General features: G+C 30.2%; 4 protein-coding genes across 7 annotated transcripts; 2 read left to right on the forward strand and 2 right to left on the reverse strand.

The window, feature by feature from the left end:
- The first annotated feature begins 5095 nt into the window (after positions 1–5095).
- Positions 5096–5727, forward strand: LOC110673310 (cyclin-dependent protein kinase inhibitor SMR5). The gene has a single exon (XM_021836406.2). The coding sequence runs from the start codon at positions 5225–5227 to the stop codon at positions 5579–5581; it is 357 nt and encodes a 118-aa protein (XP_021692098.2). The 5' UTR covers positions 5096–5224; the 3' UTR covers positions 5582–5727.
- A 6369-nt stretch (positions 5728–12096) lies between these two features.
- LOC110673309 (RING-H2 finger protein ATL57-like) lies at positions 12097–13292 on the forward strand. Its single transcript, XM_021836405.2, has one exon. It carries the CDS (start codon positions 12269–12271, stop codon positions 12995–12997), a length of 729 nt encoding a protein of 242 aa, XP_021692097.2. The 5' UTR covers positions 12097–12268; the 3' UTR covers positions 12998–13292.
- Positions 13293–13445: 153 nt separating this feature from the next.
- On the reverse strand, positions 13446–19909 carry LOC110673308 (uncharacterized). Of its 4 annotated transcripts, none has more exons than XR_009144256.1 (9): positions 19691–19909; positions 17843–18937; positions 17284–17402; positions 15778–16665; positions 15368–15704; positions 14837–15002; positions 14204–14309; positions 13861–14082; positions 13446–13652 (listed from the first exon to the last, which is right to left on the reverse strand). XR_009144256.1 is itself a non-coding variant. In XM_021836402.2 (9 exons), exons 3-9 carry the CDS (start codon positions 18641–18643, stop codon positions 13965–13967), a joined length of 2535 nt encoding a protein of 844 aa, XP_021692094.2. In that variant the 5' UTR covers positions 18644–18937; positions 19103–19311; positions 19691–19851; the 3' UTR covers positions 13740–13964. The 4 variants fall into 4 exon arrangements, 2 of the variants coding, with proteins under 2 accessions (XP_021692094.2, XP_021692093.2); XM_021836402.2 differs by lacking the exon at positions 13446–13652 and adding an exon at positions 19103–19311 and having other exon boundaries at positions 13740–14082; positions 19691–19851; XM_021836401.2 differs by lacking the exon at positions 13446–13652 and having other exon boundaries at positions 13740–14082.
- A 3466-nt stretch (positions 19910–23375) lies between these two features.
- LOC110673320 (uncharacterized protein At1g08160-like) lies at positions 23376–24168 on the reverse strand. Its single transcript, XM_021836427.2, has one exon. The coding sequence runs from the start codon at positions 24106–24108 to the stop codon at positions 23527–23529; it is 582 nt and encodes a 193-aa protein (XP_021692119.1). The 5' UTR covers positions 24109–24168; the 3' UTR covers positions 23376–23526.
- Positions 24169–25734: the final 1566 nt, after the last annotated feature.

A 25734-nucleotide genomic window follows, 5' to 3' on the forward strand; every position in this document is an offset into this window, starting at 1 on the left:
ATATATATATATATATATATAGTTGAAATGAAGCTTTCTTTGTTTCTATCTGCAACAGAAATAAGTAAAGAAAAAGAACTGAGTATGTTTCCGTGAAGGCAAGTTGTTTAAAGATTGTACATTACAATTAATCAACTGCGAAAAGAAGGAAAAAAATTTAAAGAATTTGTTCATTTAACGTACTTGGGTCTCAAGATAATTAATTAAGAAAGAGTATATATGAACTTTTAACTGATGTGAGGAAGTAGAGATTGCGTGAGGGATGGTATTAAGTTCTTGTTTTGTCAGTGTAGAAAGGACATGACGAATTTCTTTTTTTTTTTTACATAATGCCTGAGATATAATTTTACTTTTTTGGTAATTCATTATGATACTAAATTCAAAATTTTATAAAATTAAAAATAATTTTTATATTATTAAATTAAAACTCATTGTTATTCATTGAAAATTATAATTTTTTTTTAGAGTGAGAACTTAAACTTTATATTTATTAAGTAAATAATACATTTTTAGCTATTAAACATTAAATTAGGGGAAAATTATGAATTTGAAACCTGTTTTTGGTGATGGTAAGGTCAATTAACTACTCAACTCACAGGATATTTATTTAATTTGGTCATGGAGGTCTATTTAATTTGGTCATGGAGGTCTATTAACAGGGTTTTAGTTTGATGTCTCATTCTAAGTTTTTTTTTTTTTTCTAGCTTTCATTTTCATTAATAAAATTATTTTACTCATTAAAAAAAAAACCTCGGTAAATTATATAGACGGTACTTTAATTTAAAAAATATATATTAATAAAATATATAAATTTTAATTTATAATACAGAACCTTAAAATTTTTAATTTAAGTGATATAAAACTCTCTTATAACTTTATGTAGCTAATTTTTATATTATTTATATTGACGTGACATTCATCAAATTGAAAAATTATATTCTCATTAGATTGATAGTTTCCCATAAGTAGGTTTTGAGTTACTTAAATATATCTATAAAATTTAAATTTTTAAGGCTATGAATAGACAGAAAATAAATTTTTTTATATATCAAATTAACAAAGAGAATATATTTTTTAATCTATAAGTACTATATCAGTAAAAATAATATAAAAACTAACAATTGAATATTATAATAAAATATTATTTAAATTAAAAATTAAAAAATTTTATATTACAAATTAAAAATTAAATATCTTAATATTACATATCTTACGATTACAAATTAAAAATTATTTCCCACTCATTCATTCTTTTTCTAAGTTCCTCTCTGCTCTCTCTTTCATTTTGCCTCTTTCTTCCTCCTCTTTCTCTTTTTATGTTCTCTCTCTCTCTCAAATTTTCCCTGTCAATTTCTCTTCAATCAAAACACAAGACCAAACCCACAAAAAGACTAAAAGTCAATGCCTAATTAGAAATAAAAGTACACAGTAGGAGATAGAAATAAAAGAAAAACCTTTACCAAAGCTCAACAGTATTGAACCCATTAATTGTACCCTTGTTGATTTTAATATTTTTTTATGAATAAGATTTTAATGATGGCCACTTGCTAGATAATTTGTACCCTTGTTGATATTTTTGGTCCTAAATATGACAAGCAAATGGAATACACAATTATAGATCTTTAGTAAATAACGATGGAGACTTATTTATTTATTTATTTATTTTTCTAGCTGGAATGATGCAGGCTCTTGAAAGATTACCCATGCCAGCTCCTATGTTGAATAAGTCTAATATTTACCAATAAATTTGAAAAATTGTTGCATTTTTTTTATAATTTGATAGTAACATATAATAATTATAAAAATAATTTTAAATTAAATCTCATTAATAAATTTTTATAAATTTTTAAAATATAATATAATAATAATAAATATTATTATTATTATTAGATCAAACAACTTTATGTCCTTTGCGGAAAAGGGCATGACTGTTTTGAGTTTGAGTGATAATATATGTAGTAAATTTTATTTGAATTCTAATTTTATAAGTTGAGTGAATTTATTTATATAAATAATTAATTAAATATAAAAAATATATTTTTAATAATAATATTTATGTTATATATATTATATTTTAAATAAATCAAATTTAAATATTTTATCAAATTATTAAAATTTTAAAATATAAAATTTTAATTAAAAATATTTTTTATTTAAAATATTAATTAAAATATATAAATTAAACAAATTCAGCTATTATAAAGTTAATAATAATTGAGTTTATGTAGAATTCGAGTAATTAAAAATAATTTTAATCGAGTTTAAAAATACTTTATATAATATAAATATTAATGAATTTAAATTCCAGTAAATTAATTTTTGTGGTATCCTACCTCTCATTATCACTACACCCTTCCCTTACACTTCTCTTCTCCTGTTTCTCCAAGCTGGCCCAAGCCCAAACCCTACTTATGCAATGGGCATGTCAACTTCTGAAAAGAACCTTACCAACATGGGGCTCACCTTCGAAGCTCAGATGGACTGAAAAAAAATGACAACATCATCAAGTTATATGTTTGATGTACATTACGTAGCACATTTAAGACCAAAATTTGATAATTTTGATGGACAAAATTATATATATTATAATAAGAAATTATTTCATAATATCGACCATTTTAAATTCATCTAAATTTTCATTAATCAATATACATGAGAAATCAAATCCTAAAATAATATTTAAATTTCAAAAAATGGCCAACTCATTGCTCTGGATGTTCAAATTAAATTGTGAGTTCGTTTATTTTTAATGAAAATTCAAGTTTGCCTCCTTTCATACCTTTTAATTTATCGATTTAATTAAGATTTATTATTTTGGATTGATGGAAGTTATAATTGTTGATTTTTTTTTCTATTTTAATTGAATTTAATGTTAGATTTGTTGATTTTGAGTTTAAATTTAGAATTTGTTGAATGATTTTATTAATTTGATAACCTAGGTTGACTTGAATATGATTAATTAGATCAAAGGATTATTTAATTACCATTTTTAAAACTCATGGTAAAAATGGTTACAAATTGAAATATTAATAATACACTTGTGATTTTGACCTAATTTCAGGGAGAATTTTGTAAATTGCCCTGACATAAAATCAAATCATTAGAGAAATTATTCAATACACTTGTATGTATACATCATTACTTACAATGATAGGATTTTTTTGCTTAAACCTGTTCACCGTAGATTCAAGATACAAAATATATAGTGAGATTTATTTATTAAATATATGAATCTTATATGTTTATATCTTGAATTCATGGTGGATCGTGTTTAGGCAAAAATTTCCTACGATAATATAAGTTTCAATCTTCATAATTCATGAATAAATTATCTTTTTTTATGAATGAGGATGCAAATGTACCTATATAACTATATTTAAAAGGTAAAATTAGCTATAAATCTCATTTTATTATGAATTAAGACATAGTAAAACTCACTTATTAAATATATAGATCATACATGTTTATATTTTGGCTCACAATAAATTAGGTTAAAAAAATTTCATATACACTAATGTAAAATTTTTATCTAAATCTAATTTATTATAAATTTATAAAATTCATATATTAATAAGTAAATTTGTCATATATGTTGTAATTTAAATTTATGATTGACTATATAAAAAAAAATGAAAAATAATATAGCGCAAACTCTTGAGGGGCAATTTGCTTACGATGGGTATTTAAAATTGGTCAAGGGTGGTCAGTAGAGCGGTGAAATTAATTGCGAAAGAAACCAAAAAGAAGGAAACTGCTAGATATGTTGCGTCTACCTCTCTCCTGCTCTTTGGTCTGAGTGCAAAGATACAGGCACCGTCCTTTCCTTGTGGTTTTACTTAAGAAACTCTTCAAAGAAAGAAAGCATATAATATTATATCAGATCTAGAGGATTGTTGTTGTACGTGTTATGTGCTTTTCTTTCTTTTTGCAAAATCGACCAATCACATGAAACAATTGCCTCCGATACTTCAACCCAAAGCCTCATAATACCCACAAATCTGAAATGGGTATTTGCTATTTGGTGAGTTTAGGGCTAGTAATGGCATGTGCACTTGATCTGGCCTAGGGAATTCTTGATCCCCTTCAACTGTCAAATAATGGTGCACCTGCAAAAGGGTATCCTATGCCTTTCCTATAAATACAGACAAGTGAGGAAGAGGGTATGATATGACAGGTGAAGAAAGAGAAGATAACGAGAGATACTTGGGTTTCATGGGATGCTCTCCTTAAGTAGATTTAGCAAGTAATGGTGAAGATATGGGATATTAGATTTGCATATGCTTATGCTTATATCCCAATAGACATAAGCACATGCATGGCTTCAATTTCTTAAACAAATTATTTAATTTATTAACATTTTGTTTCATTGTTCTTATCGGATTCTATAGCATCATATTGTCTTCTTCATCTATAGTTCTTCAAAGAAAGTTTTAAAATAAACTATAAAACTCAAGAACAATTACACTATTAAATTTTCCTTCATATCATAAGTCTCTTCACTACGTATTATCATTTACATAATCACTATCATTAGTGTTCCAAAATCACCTAACTCTTTCTTATTAGTTAATAACCAATCATGTTTGTACACGATCTCTAGCTATATGTCCTTGAGCTAGGTCATCCTTTCATTCTCAAGACAACGTAGCCTAAAGGAGAAGCAAAACTAGGGAGAAAATTAAAGTGACAGCACATGCGCATACACACATGTATCACCATGTGAATATTGATTCACAGCCACATCTATTGTGATGAGGTTATTAATTATGGATTAATTAATTAAATTTCTCATAATTGAATCAAAATTTTTTTATAATACAAAATATCATAAATTTCAAACATTCATTTATTAGAGTGATTGCATCATTGAGTTTTATAATTAAGCAATGCTAAAATGATTGAATTATATTATCTCAATCGAGTTCGAATTTAATTAAAATTGAATGATTTAAAAAAAATTCTAGAGTAACTGACATTGTTTTGCTTGTGCATTTAGTAAGCTAATGTGAAAGAAATAGCACAAAGAAAGAATAAATATAATAAGAACAAGATGCAAATTGTAATAAATAGACATAACTTTCAAAAGATAAGAAAGAAAGAAAAATACTATAATCCAATAACTCTCTCTCTCTCTCTCTCTCTCTCTCTCTCTCTCTCTCTCTCTCTCTCTCTCTCACAGAGACTTCTTCCATTACAAGTTTCCATACCTATTCCTTCCATTTCCATGTCTAAAGAGCACATAACCCAGCAAACTCTACCAAAACTTGAAGAATCTACAACACAAGGTCTCAAGCAAGACGAAGATGGGGAGGCGGTTGCCGCTGAAGAAGTATCAAATGATGATCAAGAAGGGTGCAAGACACCAACTTCTAGTGATCACAAGATACCAACCTTCCGAAGCTGCCCGCCAACACCAAGAAAGAAAGTGCAAAAATTGTTCTTGCAAAAGAGGAAGTTGCCTGATGAGATGAACTTCTTCGAAGCTTCGAACAGAGATGAGGTAGAGTCTTTCTTTCGATCAAGCTTTGAGCTACCGGGCGTTGAATCTCGTCGCATTAAGAGAAGATGTAGAAGTTACTGATAAGATTTTCTTTAAATTCATCATCTCCTCATATGTGTAGATATGCAATATTATTACATATTTATTTTTCTTCCTTTTTTTTTTATAAGATTTACTTCTTATGTATGGATTAATTATGATAAATCTAGCTAGCTAACCCTTGTTAATTATTTGTTTAATTATACTTGTGATCTTTATTGAGTTATAGAAATGGATCGATCATGAATTTAGCTAGGTCTATATCATAGAAATGATCTGATTGGTTAATAATTTCAAATATATATCCATTTTCATTTATGATCATCATCTTCAACAGATAGAAAAGGAAGTTTTAATTTCTTCTTTTGGTAGTACAATATTCTTCATCTGTTTTTCGCCCTTTTCTATCTACATGAACAATATATGAATGTTTGCATTGTTGATTTGTTTTCTTTCCCTTTTTACATTTATGGATTAATAATGCAAATTAAACCAGAAAGAAAGAGAGAGATATAAGGTTCTTTCAACGATGATAATACAGCAGCAATACATCTTTTGATGTTTCGATTAATTTTTTCATTAATAAATTCAATTCATGATCTTTGAAAGGTTAAAGATTATACAGTATGGAAATTAATCTGTCTTCTTCTCTAAATTAATTAATTTTAACCAGCTGCCTCAGCTAGCCAACATCCCTATTATTTATTCCAGGAATACATGTAGTTTGCATCTGCCAAGGATTTTGTTATTCATAGTTGTCTTAACAATCATTTCTAACTTGAAAATTTAAACTAAACCATTTAGTTATAGTCTAATTAATGGTCTTTTTACACAAATCATTTGAGAATTTTCGATTTGAATCTCTTCATCCACCATTTAATGAAGTTAATCGCTTGTAATTTCTATGTTGCGTTTGGCTTCTGGGAAACCTCAGAAAGAAAACTAGCTCCTCATGATCAATCTGTTTCTTTTCTTGTTTTATTACTTAGAATTTAGTTATAAAAATCAAGGTTTTCAAGATATACGAATTCTAGACTATTTAATCAAATAGACCTATAATATACTTAAATTTCTAGAAAGGGTCATGACTTATGACTCTTGTTGATAGGAATATCTTGCTAAATAATAGCTTACTAATGTGATTCATGCATCATATATAGTAGGTGAAATCATTAACGGCGATTGAATTATAGGGAATTTATATCTTTATATAATTATATATACATATTTTGAAAATTTGTGAAGAAAATGATTGCCTTAACTTCAAATTAGCTGGATCTTTAATTTCTATCTATAATTATTCACTTATAAATGGAACAAAGAAAATGGTCGACCTTCCATACATAACCCATCATTACTAATGTTTTTGTCAAAAGGAAATAATAGGTTTCGTGTGATTCATGGGATTGTATATATGTATATTTTACAAATAAAATATTTAGATATTAATATTTTTCAACTCATTAATTAACTGCATTATCTTAATAACAATATTTTCTCTCTTAAAGATCCTTTATTATATTTTTTTAAAAAGTATATGATTTTTTATTTAAATTTATAATTATGTGGAGTACAATCTTTTTAATCTTATTAATTTAATGTATAACCTTTTAAATCGATGTCCGTTATATTTGATATAATCAATTCAAAAATCTAAACCAAATAAGGTAGGTCTTTGGGCGCTCAATCGCCCAACCAACCAACCATCTTAGACCTGAATTTAAATCAACAGTTATGGATTATCTAATATAGTAATAACGTATCTTTAAATTTAAATCTTGAAATATTATTTTTTGTCTATGAAAGATACTTAAATGGAATAGGAATGCTTAGAATCATAAAGAGACATTCTCAAATAAATTAAAAAAAATTTCTCTATATTCTCTCTAAAAACTAAACTTTCACCCCTACAATTACTGACTTAAGTATCAGGATAGGCTACTATAAAGCCGTCAACCTTACATTCTTCTCTTTGCAGGTTCTCATAAGTCTTCAGGCACCCATTTCAAAACCCACGGTAGCAACAATAGCCAAATTTAAAAGGTTACATGTCATAAATCTCAAATTGCAATATATAATTATATGTCATATTAGCAATTTAGAAATTTTAGCATATACCTAATTAAAAAGAAAAATTTAGCATATACCCTTTTAAATTCGATTACAATCGACATCAATTTAATATGTTATGATTGAAAATGTAAATAAAATAATAATAAATTAAAGATTTTGATTTTTTTTATGATTAACCCTCAATTATATGCTAATTATTGCTATTAGAACGGCGTATGTGTTATTATAATATGTCTAATTAAGTACCCACAAACGACAACTTCCCATTCAGATATACCCTTTGGAATAGCAATGAAGTGACTTTCCTCCAAATGTCTCCTTCTATATGTAAAGATAATAATCAATTAAACCAACCATTGTCCCTTTGTGCATGTGGCGTTTTTTTATATATGCTTTGTCAGAAAGTCCAGTATGATATATATAAAAGAAACAATTTGAAGGAGATTTTGGCATGAAAAGTTAAAGCTAGCTATTGTTTTCAACTCTCATATGCATAATAATATTCCCAATGTTACATGCAAGCTTAAGGTGGAGGAAAAAGAGGGGAAAGAGCATAGATTGTTTGAGCTCGAATGTTTGCTTTGGATGCCATTTATATGTGCATTTAATAGCAGAAGATTTTATTCAATGACTTGCAGAGTGGACATACCAACCTTAACTATTCATTTCTTGATTCCGAAATATGCATATAATTCCAAAATTTCCCTATTCTTTTTCCTTTTCCTCTCCATTGTACCAACACTTACACCCCTTTTGGAAATTTACATTCTTAGAATTCAATTCAAATGTTTTTTATAAAAAAAAAATGTTTTCAAAATCATAAAATTTATTTAAATTTTATGATTTGTTATAATGAAAAATTATTTTTTTAAAGAGAAAAATATTTATCTCTTGCTTTTATAAAAAAAATGTGTCATTTAATTATTAAAATGGACACATTCTTAATTGTTTTAACGTTTAATATTTTTTTTTAGTAGAGATATTCATTATAATCTTTTTAGAGATCATGTTTATTCGATTAAATTGATTATTTTGATTATATATAATCTAAAATTGTAGACACCTTCTCATAAAAATATAAAAATAAAATCTTCAAAGGGAAAGAAGGTAATTACCAAAGAAAAAAAAAAAAACTATGGCCCGCTGAATTTAGACTCTGTTCCCTGGTGTCTCGCTGCAATCTCCAAATCCATCGCCCGCTGTTCATAAGCTCTGCCACTGGTCAAGATCACCCATGTTCTCAGAGATGCTACTGGAGCTGCTGACTCCGTGGCAAAGGTTGGTCTCTCCTGTGCTGGAGACTTTGGGGCTCTCCCATGATGTATTGTTTGCTGGTTGCGGCTCTTTTGTTTTCTTTTCATTTGTGGTTTAGCTCTTCTTCTGTACCTGTTGTGGTTTGGTGGTCTCTAGCCTTAGGGAGGACGTATAGGAAAATGGGTTTAGTTTGGAGACTCCGCCTGCCTCTTTTCCCTTTTTCTTAATAAAATTTTCGCTTAAAAAAATCAAAAATAAAAATTTCACAAAATGAGAAAATAAAAAAAATAATGGCAGATTTATTCTTGAAGAATATATTTAAATTTATTATAAAATCGAATAAAGGAAAAAAGAAAGGGAGTGCACGTTTGATTTTTTTTTTAATTAGTTTATATGTCATTAAAAATTTATTTTATTATTTTAATATTTTTAAATTATTTTTTAATATTCTATAATTAATATATTTAAAAGAATATTTTTCTTAATAACAGTTTTAGTAGTAATATCAATTAAGTTCTAATAATGATTAGGGATGTACGGTTTTAGTTCAATTTTGAGTCTATTTAAGAATCGAAATTGAATCAAAATTTTGGTATAATTTCGATTCGTTTCATCATTGTTTTAATTCTAATTTGGTATGATTCTCGATTCTTTAATTTCAGCTCGATTCTGTACAGTTCTGATTCGATTCTCGATTCATAAAATAATTTTATATAATTATTTCCTTAAAATATCATACTTAAATTAATATTTAAGTTTTGAATTTAATTATTAATACATAATATATCGTATAATATATCTTTTAACCATTTCTAAATTATAAAATTTTTAACTATAAGTTACCTATATAATTTAAGATTAAATATATTATATAATATAATAATATAAATATATATCATATAATATACATTTTAATTATTTATTAATTATGTAATATCTAATTATAAGATATAAATATAATTAAGAATTAATAAATAAATATATATATATATATATATATATATATATATATATATATATATATATATATAAACTAAATACAATATAATATTTTATTTTATTTTTTCATATTTTCTTAATAATTTTAATTATAAATACATTAAATTATCTTATAATTCTTAATTATAAATATACCATTATAATATATATATATATATATATATTAAAAATATATAATACATCTAAAAAATAGAAAAATATATGTATAAATTCAATTCTTAATTTGATTTCAATTTTATATAATTTTGATTTTATTCATTGTAAAAAATTAAAATTGAATCAAAGTATTAAAATAATTTCAATTTGATATAATTATTCAGTGGTTCAATTTTTAAGAATTGTGCATAACCCTAATAATAATGATAATCCCAAACTAAATTTACACAGAGAAAAGAGATATTCTTCAAATTATTAAATTTTTGTTCTATATTCTTAAATTTTAAAATTAACTTTTATATATATATATATATATACACTCCCACTTCTTAAATTTGAAATTCCATAAATATTCAAATACAAAGATTAATGTATTCACAAGTAAAATATGTTTCTTGTGATTTGACCTCAAAATTAGAATGCAAAGGACATAGCATTAATTAAAACCATGTATAGTGAATGGAGTAAAATTTGATGGGCCATAACATTCTAGGTTAGAGCCTTCCCTTTCTTTGGGTCACTTTTGCACTGGTAGGCCTACACAATATACTAGTTATCTGGATCGTAAATACGAAATTAGTCCAAATGTAAAAATTAATCAATTTTGATTAATTTAAAAATGCTTGCAATTAAATTTAATCTTCAATTATCTCACAATTAAATTAGTTTAAACATTGAGAGATGAACTCATGTTAGATCTTTCAAGAACATATTATGGGGGAGGAACAGCCACGAACTCTAAAAGGTTAAGTTTTTGTCAACTGTAAAATAAATATAAAGAATATTTTTAATATAAAAAATAACTAAATAAATAATAAAAAAACCTAATTTCATTTTTAAAATTTCAATATAGAATGAATTATTGAAATTAATATATATCTAGTTGCCTCATGCCATTTCATCCTGTGTCCACTCTTGATAATATTATTTACCATGATATTTTTTAAAATATTATTAATTAGATAGTGTTTCATATTTTAAGTTTTTTTTTTTATTATTATTCTCAAAGTTGAGTTTTTATTTTTCATTTTTATAATTATTTTATATTTACAATCAAAACATTTTCGATTTGTTTTTTATTTTAAGCATTAAAGGCATTGATGTATTTAAGAAAGTTGTCAGAGTTACTGCCTCTAAAAATTTTAATTTTTAATTAAAAATAAATTAAATATTAATATATTTTTAATAAATTATCACATCAATTTTATAAAATTTTATTAAAAAAATTCAAAACGTTGATGTTTGTTTATTTCATCTATTAAATAAAAATTTAATGAACTTATTTTTAATAATGTAAAAAGTTTTTTAATTAGTTCAATTAAAATAAACAATTAACGACTTATATTTTAAATTATTTAAATAATAAATATAAATTTTAATAAGATTTAAATTATAAATAAAAAAATTAAAAGACATATAAATTTAAATGTTATGATATTCTATATTTAAATGTAAAATATCGTGCGTCTATCATTTGCTTCTTAAGTTTAAATAGAGTGTATAAACTTGACGGAGAATGAATTTAAAATTATTAAATTAAATATTTATATAAAATTAATTAAAATATATATAATGAATGAATGAATTTAAATTAAAATATTTAATTTAATAATTATTAATTTAATATATTTGAAATAAATAATTTTAAAATCAACTAAATCAAACATTTATTAATAAAAATAAAATCAAAACATGACCAACTAACAACCAACTAGACTAACATGTAGAGTTCATAATCTAAACACGTAAAAGAAAACCTATTCTCTCTATTTCGTATTAGATAATCCATGTCTCAAAGATTAATTAGAAATCGGGAAAATGACTTGTCAACCATAGTTAATTTTAATATTTATATAATTGTGGGTTTTTTTTTTTTTTAATCCAAATCAACAGCAAGCTTCATCTGTAATTTTCTCCATTTTAACCAACGAGTGTACAAGAAAACCCTGCACGTTTTAACCATAATTGTTTTTTTAATAATATTTATTCCATATAATTATAAATAATATAATTACAAATAATATATATAATATAATACATCTAAATAATTTCGTCTTTATATATATATATATATATATATATATGTCTAGCAATTATAATCCAGTCCATCTACATTGGCCTTCTGGAGAATCTGGACACATCTCTAGTAGAGCATCACTCTCGCCACCCCCCTGACCGCCCTTCTTGTCCAGTCCTCCTCCACCAACACCACCATCACTCTCTCTATCTATTGCCCATCAGATACACATGGCTTTTCTTGTTACTTCTCAGCCTTCAATGAAATCTCACAGCCGCAAACTACAAGTTTCATACAACACGTCGTTCCAACCCCTTAACACCCTTCACAATTCCACCTCCGCCTCACCACCACCGCCGTTAAAGAAACCCATCATCATGTCACCACCACCACCACCACCGACGCCGCAGCCATCGTCACAACAGCAATATTCTCATCCACCCTTTGACTCGTCTATGGCCTTAACCGTTCTTGTCCTATTAGCAGCTCTTTTCTTCATGGGCTTCTTCTCCATCTACCTCCGGAAGTTCTCCACCGACCCAACACCGGATTTCTCTTCTCACCGTCGCAACAACCCGACAACTCCCGTCCGTCAATCAAGGGCAGCGTCAGGTTCAAGCAAGGGGCTCGACCCACAAGTTATCAGGTCATTGCCGGTGTATTCTTATTACCATGAGGATGCAAAGTACCAAATTGAGTGCGCTATTTGCTTGGGTGAGTTTGAGGAGAAAGACACCGTCAAAATAATACCATACTGCAAGCACGTGTTCCACCTGGAATGTATTGACACGTGGCTTAAAATGCACGTGACTTGCCCTGTTTGCAGAGGGATTCGGTTTTTGGAGATGAATAGCAAGAGCAGCAGTGATGGTTATGGCGGCGGTTTGGTATCAACGGTGGAAAATGGTGATATGTGTATACAGGTGGGGACACTGGGTATGACGACGACTGACAGCTGACTGACTAGCTAGTCTAGCTGTACAATACAGGTTAGTGATAAGTGTGAAGTGGCACGTGTAAAAGCGTTCATTTTTATGATATATTTAATTTTTCCGGAATTTCAGAAAAGAATTAGACCACCTTTGAATTTGGTATCGTCCATTACCAAATAGCTATTTTCTGGTGACTTTGGTGACTTGTTTTTCTCTTTTACAGGTTAGGCAATTTTGCACATAATATGTAGTTTCATTTGGCAAATAGAGTCTCGCCTTGTAAAATTTTCTTCTGAAATGAAACGCTGATTTTGAAATGCAATCTAGTGTTATCATTCATAATAAAGTCTATATTTCCTAGCTAGTCCATTTTCAGCCTAACGCAAACCCATGGCCATAACATTTTTCTAATAACCACAAATCAGCAACATAATCAAAATATATCAAATTCATGGCATTAAGTCCTGTGATGGGCTTGGGCTTGGCAAAAGAAAAAAAGTGTAACCTTTTCCATCCATGTCATGTCTCCCACTCATTGAGAAATAAAGTGGGAAAAGTACAGTTTCTGGGGATACAAGATGTAAACTCAAAACACTCAAGAAGTTAAGAATGTTGACATTAATATCCTCCACAGGGGTGAAAAAAGCCATTACGCTGTATACCACTTTAATGTGGGTGGGAGCTGTCAGGGATCAGGAAATATCACGAGTCATGAAAGCCTTTTTACGGCATCTCAACACAAAGTTGCTTTCAAAAACTTTCATGGCGCTAATAGTAATATGATTCTTTCCATTCAAAAACTTTATTCATGTTAAAACCAATCGTCTAGTCAATCATACAATCAATATTCCAAAATTCATGGCTTGAAGAACCCAGGAAATAATAAATACCTGGCCGGATCCAGGAGCAGGAACTGACAAATTCCTCTATATTGTTAATCCAAATTTCTTCCAACCTTTTGATCCTTCATTTTTCTTTCAAACATCAAATTATATTATGAGATGGAGTAAGCACGGATGACCTCAATTACAGGTGCCCTGCACATTGGACACTTTTCTCCTTTTTGGACCAACTCATTCGCACATTTTGAACATGTGCACATGTGCCCACATCTGTAATGACAAAAATGCAAAATAATGCAAGATTACGTAAGCAATAATACATACTCTTGTCTGGCTAATGAATGCTTCAAATCAATATTAGACAATTATATGTAATTCTGCTTAGACTTACCTGTACAGCAAAGAATCTATATTGCTATCACAACATATACAACAAATTCCTTTTCTCACATGATCCCATTTAGATCTATCCTCTGGCAAAACTTTCTCACACAACCCTGCCATGGAACACTAGCATCTTATATGGTAAATTCACAAAGGGATGAATCAAATCTTACGTCATAGTGCGGGGGGCCAAATGATCACCAAGAAAATTTTGTAGTCCACAATGATAATTTCCAAGAAAAGAATCCAATGGAAAAAAATTTACTCAAGTGTGGAAAATTTTTTTGAAACATTGCATGCACGAAAAAGTAGACGCATAAAATAAAAAGATGAAAATAAAAATTTGGGAGCACCATATGTCCCCAAAGAAGAGTTTTCCACATGAAAAGATAATGACTTTTGGAACACTATTTTTCCCCCTAAGCTAACTCCAAAATCATCATGATTTATGTGGCCCTATCTTCAAGGAAAAATATCAACCGAGAGAGGAAATATCTCTATTGAGAGGGGAAAATATACAGAGATTATTTCCCAATCTCAAAAATGTTATATTTTGACCTAAAAAGAGGAAGGCGTACAAAAAAAAATGCAGGAGAGGAAACAGAAAGATGAGAATTTGCATCAATTTCAATGCATGCACCTGTTAAACCAGCTGAGCGATTGAGAGCAGCAGAAACTTCTTGTGTAATTGACCTCTGCAACTCAAGTTGCATGTCCATGCAGGCTTCCAGCATCCTCTGCATGTTATTCATCCTTTGTTGTAGCCTAGCCATGTCAATCCTCAAATCATTAATGATGTCCCACTCCTGCACCAAATCAAAAACCTGTTTCAATGGAAGCTAGAACTCTCAAACAAATTACTTGGGGAGAAAAGATGAAAAACAAGAATCAATGCGGTTGAGAAAGAAAATCCCAGCCATCTAATTAAGAAGAGCCAAACAATCACCCAATGAATTTCTAAAATGAGTTCCTTCCCAAATGCATCGACTTCAATAACATATGTATAAAAACAGGAAAATTTCAAGAGAACTTGTCAAGTTTTTTCATAATTTACTAGTGTCTAATAAACTAAACGTAAATTGTCAGAAATATAAGCACATGTTCAACTCTATCATACGTGTTGTCAAAAACAATCTAGCTTCAAAGAATCATTGACGGAAAATGAACGCACAATTCCAAAGCATTGATGCATGTCATGCTGTGGCCAAGCAAAATGCTGTGACTCCTGGTTCCAGTGCTGCTGAACAGGGGGCATTGATGGGGAAGGTAGAGCAACAGGACTGTGAACAGAATCAGGCAGAGCAAGAGGACTGTGAACAGAATCTCCCTGACCCTCATTCTCATCCCCACTATGCTGCTCCAGTTCCTGTTCTGCTGATGCTGGAGTGGGAGATGTTCCTTGCAGTTCCCAATCAAGGGGAGCATGGCTTTGCCTTGCCACGTATGATTGTATCAGTTGGTCAAGACTCTCACGGAAACCACTACGAAGAAGAGTAGAGACGCTTCTCCTACAACATAAACAAAAGTTCAATTAAGTATTTCGATGACTTAAATAAGCCAAATGAATAATAAAATTCTTACCTACTTAGGAGTTCCCTAAGTTCCATATTGTACACATTGTCATCATCAGGTAAATAAAAAGGATCCATCCTTCCAACAGGAACAGCTTCCTGTTCAGAAGGTTCTTCTAACCAACTTTGAACAGCCTCTTGAAAACCACCATCTTGGTGCCACGCCTCAGAGGCTTCTTCTCTATCATCATTTACTACCCATTCATTGGAAATGGTTTCTTGTTGACGTCCATCTATGGTATCTCGAATATCATCTCCCCACTCATTAGATCCAAAACCATCTGCAAACAAGCCTTCAGCCTCACTTACCAAAAGATGACTCTGCCACTGCTCTACTAGTGCAGCAGATTCATGCTGATTTACATCTTCAACTGAATTGCCTTCCAAATCATCCACATGACTGGATAAGATGGGAGCAGAACTTTCATTTCCATTTGGCTCTACTTGTTGAGAAAATACTTCGCTAGTTGATGACAGAGGAATAGGCTCTCCAGATACATTTTCATTGATACGTTCTCTCCGGTTCCCATTCGCCTCTTCTCTAGTACCATGTCTACTTTCAACAAACTCAACACTCATGGATTGTTGCCCGCCTCTTATCTCGTTCTCCGAGACTTGTCCTGACCCTGCTTCTGAAGCAGAAGTAGGCTCCTGAGAACTTCTACCTTCAAAAATGTTACTTCCTATGTCAGTTCTACCATCTGATAACCTGTGGTTGTCACTTTCCTCAATATTTGACTCAGTTTGTTCATGAAATTCATCAACGAACTGCCTTGAATTATTTGCTTGGGTTTGTTCACTTCCTTTACCATTAATGTCAGTGTTAGATGAAATATCACGCATGCTGCTGCTTACTTGACCACAAATAGAATGGTCCAATCTGGAGAAAAACCCTTCCCTTCATGGCAGAAACAGTTTGTATAATCATTACAAAAATGTACTAAACTACCTTATTAAATATGAAAGCAACATAAAATCCAACAATCAATTTGGATCCAATTCAATAGCAGAACACAATCAACACTTCAAAATACCAAAAAAAAAAAAAAAAAAAAAACACTAAATGTATAGACCTATATAATAGAGCATTGTAACAAAGGTGCACAACACTCTATACTAACTTTACAAAAAGAAGAAATAAGCAAACCTAGAATGAAATTCTTAGATCTGAATTTGATTAAAGAGCAAAGATAGGTAAATAATGCCCTTGAATATTTTAAGCAAAACTGAAAATATAAGCAGGTGTAGCTCAAGTCCACAGAAGGAAATCTTCCTATCAAGCAAATGATAAGCACATTTTCAAATCCTCATCATGTAGTACATTTAGGATTGCAAGGACCCCTTATAATGGTCAATCCATTCTCTTCTCATGATCAATAATATAATAATTAATTATATAGATTGGCTGTAATAATAATTCTCATGTGTGTACATGCATATGTGCGTGAGGCAGAGAGAGAAACAGAGAGCATTATATTTAAGGAAAATATGGAGATGTGTGTAAGGATCCAAATACCTCAAATCGGATACTGTATGTCTTTGCCTCAGTAAGCCCAATTCACTTGCAGCTGTGGATGTTGGTCTCTCGTCTTCAATTATTCTGTCATTTCGCAAGAACCTACCTCTAAGTAATGCCTGCAAACCAATGCAAAAAATTCAATTATAATGAATAATAGATATGCAAGAAAAGTAACTAACAGCTCAGAGGCAACTATTGCAACAGAAAAATACAAGAAGGTTTACCCCAAAGTGAGACAGCATCAAATGCTTGAAATTTGCAAGTGTTATAGCAATGAGACAAGAAGTAAACTCGTTTTTAACAGCCAAAAATAATCATTTGAGGAGAAAGTAAATCATATTTGCAAATGTCATTGAATTATTGAACCATACCAGTGCATTAGCCTTGAGAATTTACGCCTAGAATCTCTAACCACCCAAGTGTAGTTTTACCCCATTAGAGATTGTATATCTTACTTTGAAAAACAGAAAAGAAACTGAAGCATACACAGTATGCAAGCAAAGAAAGAAACAATACCCATCAATTATTTAAAGAAGAACATTTTATAGAAGCTCACCTGAATTCGGTTGCGATGAGCAAATTGTGATACAGCCCGATGCTCCAACAGAACTTGAAGCTCACTTTGCCTCTCTCTCTCAGCCCCTTTAAGCATATCAAGCAAAGCCTGCCTGCCACATAATCGATGAATGCCTCTCCGTGTATGCTCAGTTTGTCCTATATCGTGGTTAACAACTGATCCATCAAGAATTTGTTCTATTTGACCCACAAGTTCAGCACCGTGCTCTTCTCTATGGTCAACACAAGTACCTCTCCGTCGACTGTTCATTTGTACCCGCTCCCTTATAATTCTTACCCTCTCCTGTTCAGTTTCACCGAGCCATTCTGATCTAGAACTATTGCCCCTCCGGGAAATATTAGATGTGCGTTCCCTTGCAGCACAGTTCATCCATTCCTGGAAAATCTGCCTTACCCTTTCCCTTTCAATCTCACCCAGGTCAGAAGAATCTTCTTGTTCATTCTCTGATTCAATTAGACCTGGAGACCATTGTCCATAGTCATTCTCACTCACATTCTCTGAGGTGCCACTATGCTCACTACCATGGCTGTCAGACATATCCGTCCTTGAGAGGTCAGAACTCAATCCATCACTTCTATTGTGAAGTACTCTCCCACCAATCCTCTCTCGGGCATGACTTACCACATGCTCATCCTCAAGCTCACGCCACATTTGTAGGATTGATGATGCCTGGTTGCTAGCTCTGCCATCATCATCCCTTATTGTCACAGCTTCTGATTGTGGTTCTCTAAGGAATGAAGAATCAAGTACGGAAACATTGTGCAGGCCAGCAATAGCCATTAGTCCAAATTCCAAACAAACAATCAAAATCTATCAACCATCTGCCTCAAATGGATGAAAAAGCGTATTTATTTACAATAAATACATGCAGGCAATTGTTTACAAATTAGATGACTTCATTAAGTAGTTTATATCATGAGATAATAAACCATCCAAATCATGATTCATGATCACCATCATTATTAATCTTCAATGTGAAGCTGAACAAAGGCAATGGAATGCAAACATCGAAGGGAATCTGCATTAAATTTCCCATCCCTCACAAGAAAACCTCCTCAAAGAAGTGGCGTCCTCCTGCATCAAATAAAAATAATTTCACTCTCTCTTTCTTAACAGGCCACTTGTTATAAAACTTTAAAGAAAAAATTGTAAAAAAATAAAGCAATAATTATTGAAATTACTCCTTTCAATACCTTAATAACAATTTTTAATTAAAAAAAAAACTACCTAAATCCTAACCTCAACAGCATGACAGCCACAGGCTCATTCAATTGCTAATCCTCTGCTTCGTTACAAGGAACAGTAAGAAAAATAAAAGAAATTGAATTCAAATAAGAGAGACTCCATCATGTGGTAGGGAGATGCAGTAGCCTCATCCACTCAGGTGATTCCAACACAAAAATATATGAATCCGTTCAATTCCCAATCCCTCAGGCCTCCGTTTGGCGCTGAGAAAAGGCAGGAAAAGGTGAGAAAGTGATACTTTACACCTCACATTTTCCATTACTTCCACAACAATACATAACGAAATCCAATTCAAGAAACTCGTCTTATAAGCAGTGGAATTCCAAAAATCCAAAAGAAATTATTTCCCATCCTTTCGTCGCCTTTGTCAGCAACCAAACAAACAGCGGACAAAAACCGAAAACCATACTTAAACCACCATTACAAATGATTTTTCCAAATAAAATTCCCTCGAAAAAAAAAAATCAATCAAATCATGACGAACAAGAAAACAAACAATCTAAAACAAGAGAAAACACTCCGTTTCTAAATACATCGAAGAGAGCTCATAAAGCTGTCCACGTAAAACCACTCGAAACTTACCAGTGAAGCTCTGCTCTAGATGATTTCAAAGTAAAGAAAACGAAACCGTAGCAAAGAAGAAAGAAGGAAATAGAGAGATGTGAAGAAAGAGATAAATGCAAGAGAAAGAGAGAATCAGAGTAGGTTTTTTTTTTTTTTTTTTTGAGAGATAGAGGGGAAGAGATTTTATTTTAGAGCAATAAAGGAGAAGGTGGACACGTCACCGTTTCGCAGTCTAAGCCCATAAATCTTGCCGTAACACTAACGTCTAAAATATACATTTGAGGTAAGGAAGGGGTCGAGCGATTTTGACACGTGGCAAAGTCTCTTTCCATGTGGAAATTTCCTAAATCTTGAACGCGACCGGGGAAGTGATGAAGAAACTGAAAGCCTGAAATCTCGAGCTAAACGACACCGAATTTACGCGTGCCTCTTTTCACCTGCCAGTTCATACGGCGCCGTTGGTTCGTGTTTCGTGCATCTTTGGCTTTTTTTGCGGGTAGGGCAATAATAGATGTTAATAACGGAACGTGACGGCAAGTTTAACCGTTAAGAGTGGGAAATAAAAAGCAATGTAAAAGGGGGCCATTTTATGATGAGGATGATTTGAGGCTTCTTCCTTGGAAACTTGCAATTTTACTCTACTCTTTATCCAATCCGAAGAGCTTCAAGTGCAAGTGTTCATCATTTGATAACACACAGGACCACATTGGAGATGATAATTTCATCATATTTAAAGTATTTATCTTCACTGTGTATTAAATATTACATTATAAATTTTAACTTTTAAAAAAATAATCATTAATTTATATTTTTTAATATTAATATTTAACTTTTTTAAAAGAATAAATATTAATAAAATAAAAAATTAACTTTTTTAAATATTCAAATAATATTAATAAAAATTAAAAATTATAAAATAATAATCATCCTTATTAATCTTATACTAAATACCTTCTTAAATTAATAGAATTGCACTTGATGTTTCCTTTTCTTTTTTTTCACTAGCATAAAGTAGTATATATATATATATATATATATGTGTGTGTGTGTGAATAAAGTTATTGTCCACCTTTATTCCATGTTTTAATAAAGTTAAGAAAAAAATAAATAAATATAATATATCCTAAAATTCGAATTAATTTCTAAAGGGTCGAATCCTTTAAATTCTATCTATTTTGATAGAGTTTGAATTAAATATTAAAATAATTCGAGAACAAACCAATCTAATCTAAATAGAAAATATAAAACCAAATACAAGAAGATCAGAAAAAGGACATTAAAGGTAAGAAACACTTGCACAAATTTAAATTGCAAGCATGAGAAAATTTTGGTCCACACATTTTTCACAAAAATGTGAACTTTTTTGGTTGTTATTTCCTCATCCACCATCCAAGATGCATCTCTAAGGATTATGATTACCATGTCTTTATATATAGCAACTAAAATTTTAAGCAACACCTACTTATATTTATTGTTACCCTTTTAATAATTAGTTTAATTATACAATAAAAAAATTAGTATATAATAAAAAGTTCAATAAATATTTATTTTATTATTATATTATATATTACTAGATCTAGCTTTGTTTAATTGAAAACTAAAATAAAATTGGTTAATTCTCAAAATGGATCTTGAATAAGATGAAACAATCAATTTAATTTAAAGTTAAAATTGAAATTTATTTCTTTTTTAAGGATAAAAATTGAAAAATATTCAACTAATAGAATTTATTCAAATATTAACTATTTTCATTCTCTTTAAATGTTTTTGAAGCATAAAAAATATTAATTTATAAATTTTCAATTTATGAATATTAAAATTATTTTATTCAAAAGAGAAAATAACTATTTTCTTTGAACAATTTTTAATATAAAAATAATAAATATCATAATTAATAAATAAAAGAACTCAAATTAAAAAATTCCTATATTTCCTATGTATAAGTAAAAATATAAAATTAATTAATGACTTTGCATAATATAATTAACATGTATAAGAAAAGGCAAAAATTATAGTAACTAATTCAACCCCCCCTCTCCCTTTACATTAGGAAATCTAAATAGAAATTTAAAGAAAACTAAGTTATTCCCAATCACAATATCTCTTAATTAATTGAAAATTAAGTTTTAAATGTTATTTTTTTTGGAAACTATATTTTTTTTTCCACCAATCACACTATCTCTTAAGAAAGGTACTTTTAACCCATGATTAAGGCCACAAGTGCTTTTTATATGGTATAAGTTCCAAGTAAATATGATAGAATCTCATATTCTCAATGATCATTATAGGACATTGCTGGTTGCTAGCTGTAGGCCTATAGTGTGAAGTGCCCAAAAATGAATTGTAGGGGGACATGGGGTGAGGTTCTTTTTCAGAAAAGAGCAACAACAAAACAACTATTAATTAACATAAATATGTCAATCTCATAAAGAGTAGGAAAAAGACAAATGAAAAGAATAAGAAAGAAAGTTGCTACTTAGATTAGATAGTTAGCCCTAAATTGTTAATAATAATTGAAGCTTGATGGGCCTTTGTTTAAAGCTAAGACACATGTGTGTGTCCATTAACATTGAGACATAAGGATATTAGATCATATGCATCCAAAAATATGAGTTAGGTTGCCTGTCTTTGACTTGTTGCATGCTTGTCTAGGGATAAATGACTCAATATGTATAAATATTCAAGTTAATTTGCAAGTGTAAATTCTAAAATAATATCAAGGTATTTTTTATATCTGTTTTACGGTTCGTGAAAGATTAATTCATTCGAGATTTGTAATTGACTCTTTTAATAATATTTTTTTTAATGATTGAATTTAAATTTTACTCTTAAAAGTGTAGCAGTCTTTATCATTACACCCGACACTTATTGGTAAAATAAGAATTACTCTTTTCACACAGTGACTTTAATATCATAATAAAAAATTACATCAATCCTTATCTTGTGGCAACACTCCATGCAGATACATATAAATGAATGATGATGAAGATAGATGGAGCCATGGAGGGAGGGGTCTGAAACAGTGAAAACTGGTACCCAGAAATGGTGGCTTTTAAGGGTACAAGTTCACAATGATGGACACTCGGACCCATCCCATTTAGGGCCCCCCAGAACATGAGTTTGGCCTTTTTTATATCATGCTTAACTTCTGCCTGAAGAAAAACATCTGCTTATTATCTTTTTGCAAGCAAACTAAACACATAAGATTAAGGTTTGCTTCGGGGCATGCCTATTTGGCATTGATATTTACAAGTCACTGTTTCCCTGTAATTCACTCTTCTACTCTGCCCACATTTTCTATATTCCCAATCTATAAAGCTTCAGCCTTTGCTTTTCCCTCTTCAATTTTTTCAATTAGTTGACAGACAAATCATCAAACAGCTTAGCAAGTGTTTAGCTTTAAGGTTGAAGGTCTAAAACTGTCTTTAAAAAAAATAATAAATAAAGTCCCTATTTGGTATTATATTTAGAGGGTTCAAACTGCTTTTACGAATAAAAATAGAATTTTAAATGCTGTTAAAAAAACAGTTTGAAAAACGCTATTTTATTATTTTAATATTGTTATTACTAAAACTTATCAAATTTAATTTTTAATTATTTTTAATACTTTCTAATTAGAATATTTAAAAAAATAACTTTCCCAATAGCAGTTCAAATAAGAATGTCAAACAGTCCTAAAGAGAAAATCTTAATTAAAATATATTTTCAAATATATATATAAAAAAAAAAATCCACGTACAAAAAAATCACACCAAATTCATCACAATGATAAGAGAAAGGAAATCAAAGAAATAAAAGAAGACAAAATACGAAAACATAATTCCTACACATAAATCAATCACATGGATGAAGACTTAGTTCTCTATATCACAGAAAGTCCTCTGGGCAATCTCTGAAGAAGAAAACTGCAGCATCACTGATGGGCATAAAACCCTTAGAGTTCGATGTTTGGACTTCCATATTTCAACCTTAAATCGAATTCTTGCCTTGATCCTCACATCTAACTGCACCTTTCCTGCTGCTTTCTCATGCATCAGGTCCTTAGACAACCCATTAGACAATGCAGCATCTCTAGCCTCAAGCTTTGCCTCTAGTTGAGTCACATTCCTTCGAGGTTGATGAAACGGCTCCAAGGTGTTGAAGGCAATAGTTTGATCATCATAAGATAAAGAAACATCAATAGTATCGTAGTATATAGTGATCCTCCTATTAGGGTTACCTGCCCTTATCAGAAAATCAAACGAGGCATTGAGGTGGTTGTACTTGAGGTTGAAGTTACTCACTGAACCATTTTCAATGGAGTAAACAAGTTGTTTTGGCTTGATTACTAGCCAAATGATTAGCACAGCTAGACCCACAAGAAATATCAGGGCTAGTATGACCATAGCAATGACTCGAAGCAGCTTCGAGTGGGTTTGGGTGGTCACATTAGCCATTGGTGAAGGGTTGATGGGTTTATGGTGATTGTTGTGATCATATTCTAGTTTTATATAGAGAATAAAAAGGTATAGTTTTATTGATCAATCTGCTAGACCTATTAAAATTAGAGAAGGATATGATTTGCTTTTCTCGTTGTCATTACAACACTTTTCCTCTTTAACATTTCTTGTAAGGGACTCAAGAAATCTGAGGGATTCAGGTTCCATTAATTGTTCTTTTCTTCAGATTAAATGTTTCAAGATTCATTGCTGTATCTATGCATACTTAAGTGGTCAATTAGGGATTTATAGGACACTTCGAAGCATTACTATAACTTTATGATCTGCAGGAATACATATACAATCAAGATGAAGAGAAGAATATGCTCCCACCGGCCAATATTATCCCTTGATACCTTGTGTAAAACTCAATCATCACCTCTGTTATAGCCATATATACGATTTATTCCAGATGAAGCTTAAATTATATTGTTGCTAACTTCATTTCATGACATGAAATCTCCAAAACAATTAGATTAAAATGTGAAACATTAAAGATTTGTATTGATTCTTACAAAAATATGTAAAGATTTCTGTCTAGAATAATAAGAATGATGAATCAGTTTATTGTCAAATATTGTGCTATTAATACTGTCCATTTTACCTATTGTATTTATGGATCCCATCATAAATATTATTTCCTAAACTTATGATGAACCGGATTTAAGCAAAATTTTTCTGTTATAAATTATTCATAAATTTTATTGGAGAAAACAAGGAAAATTTTAACAAAATATGCCAAATTAAGACCTTATCAACAAATCAACTCCATAAGTTACATGTTAAGTGAAAAAAACCTCACATCTGTGAAGTCCGAAACCACCAAAATTGGAACACAAAAACCACTCTAATTAATACCTGCAGGCCTATGTCAAGTGCACGCAGCAACATGCATACACCCTCAGACTAGGCAGCCAATTATGCTAAAATTGACCTGACATGAGCATGATTACAGTAGCTCAAACTCAAATTAATTAAATCGATTGGCATAATGATGCTGGATTTAAATATCAATCCAATGAGAAACAAGTAGGAAAACACCAAAGAGAAGCTGGCAATTTTACCTGGAAATTAAGTGATTACATACGAGTGTTGCCATTTTGTTCCTTTCACTACTTTTATATATGGAACTTTCGTTACACTTTATTTTCCAGAGACTCTTGCTTTTCCACCAAGTAATTCCAAATTCTAGCTACTTTTCATTTTCATCAAGCAAATATAGCAGAATATAGATAGCTTCTTAAAAATTACCATAGAGAATTTTTTTTTATAAGAAAATTAATTAAAAAAAAAAGATAACAAATTTCCTCTTAGATTTGATTAAAAGAAATCCATTTCTGTGATGACTTTCTCATGCCATTTCAAAATCCAAACATCTTCCAATTATTTTTTTTTTTTTTTTAGGAAAAGTGAAAGAAACATTGCTTTTGTAACAGAAGTAATGGAGACAAACAGAAAAGCAAATGCAGCAGTAACATTATAATAAGTTGCAGAGGCGAGGCTTAGACCCATCTCAATATGTCACCACGCACTAGAAGAGCTTAGCATTTTCATGACGATCAACGCGTGTAGTCTCCATGGCTT

Source organism: Hevea brasiliensis, chromosome 1 (assembly GCF_030052815.1).
Source record: "Hevea brasiliensis isolate MT/VB/25A 57/8 chromosome 1, ASM3005281v1, whole genome shotgun sequence".
Lineage (NCBI taxonomy): Eukaryota > Viridiplantae > Streptophyta > Magnoliopsida > Malpighiales > Euphorbiaceae > Hevea > Hevea brasiliensis.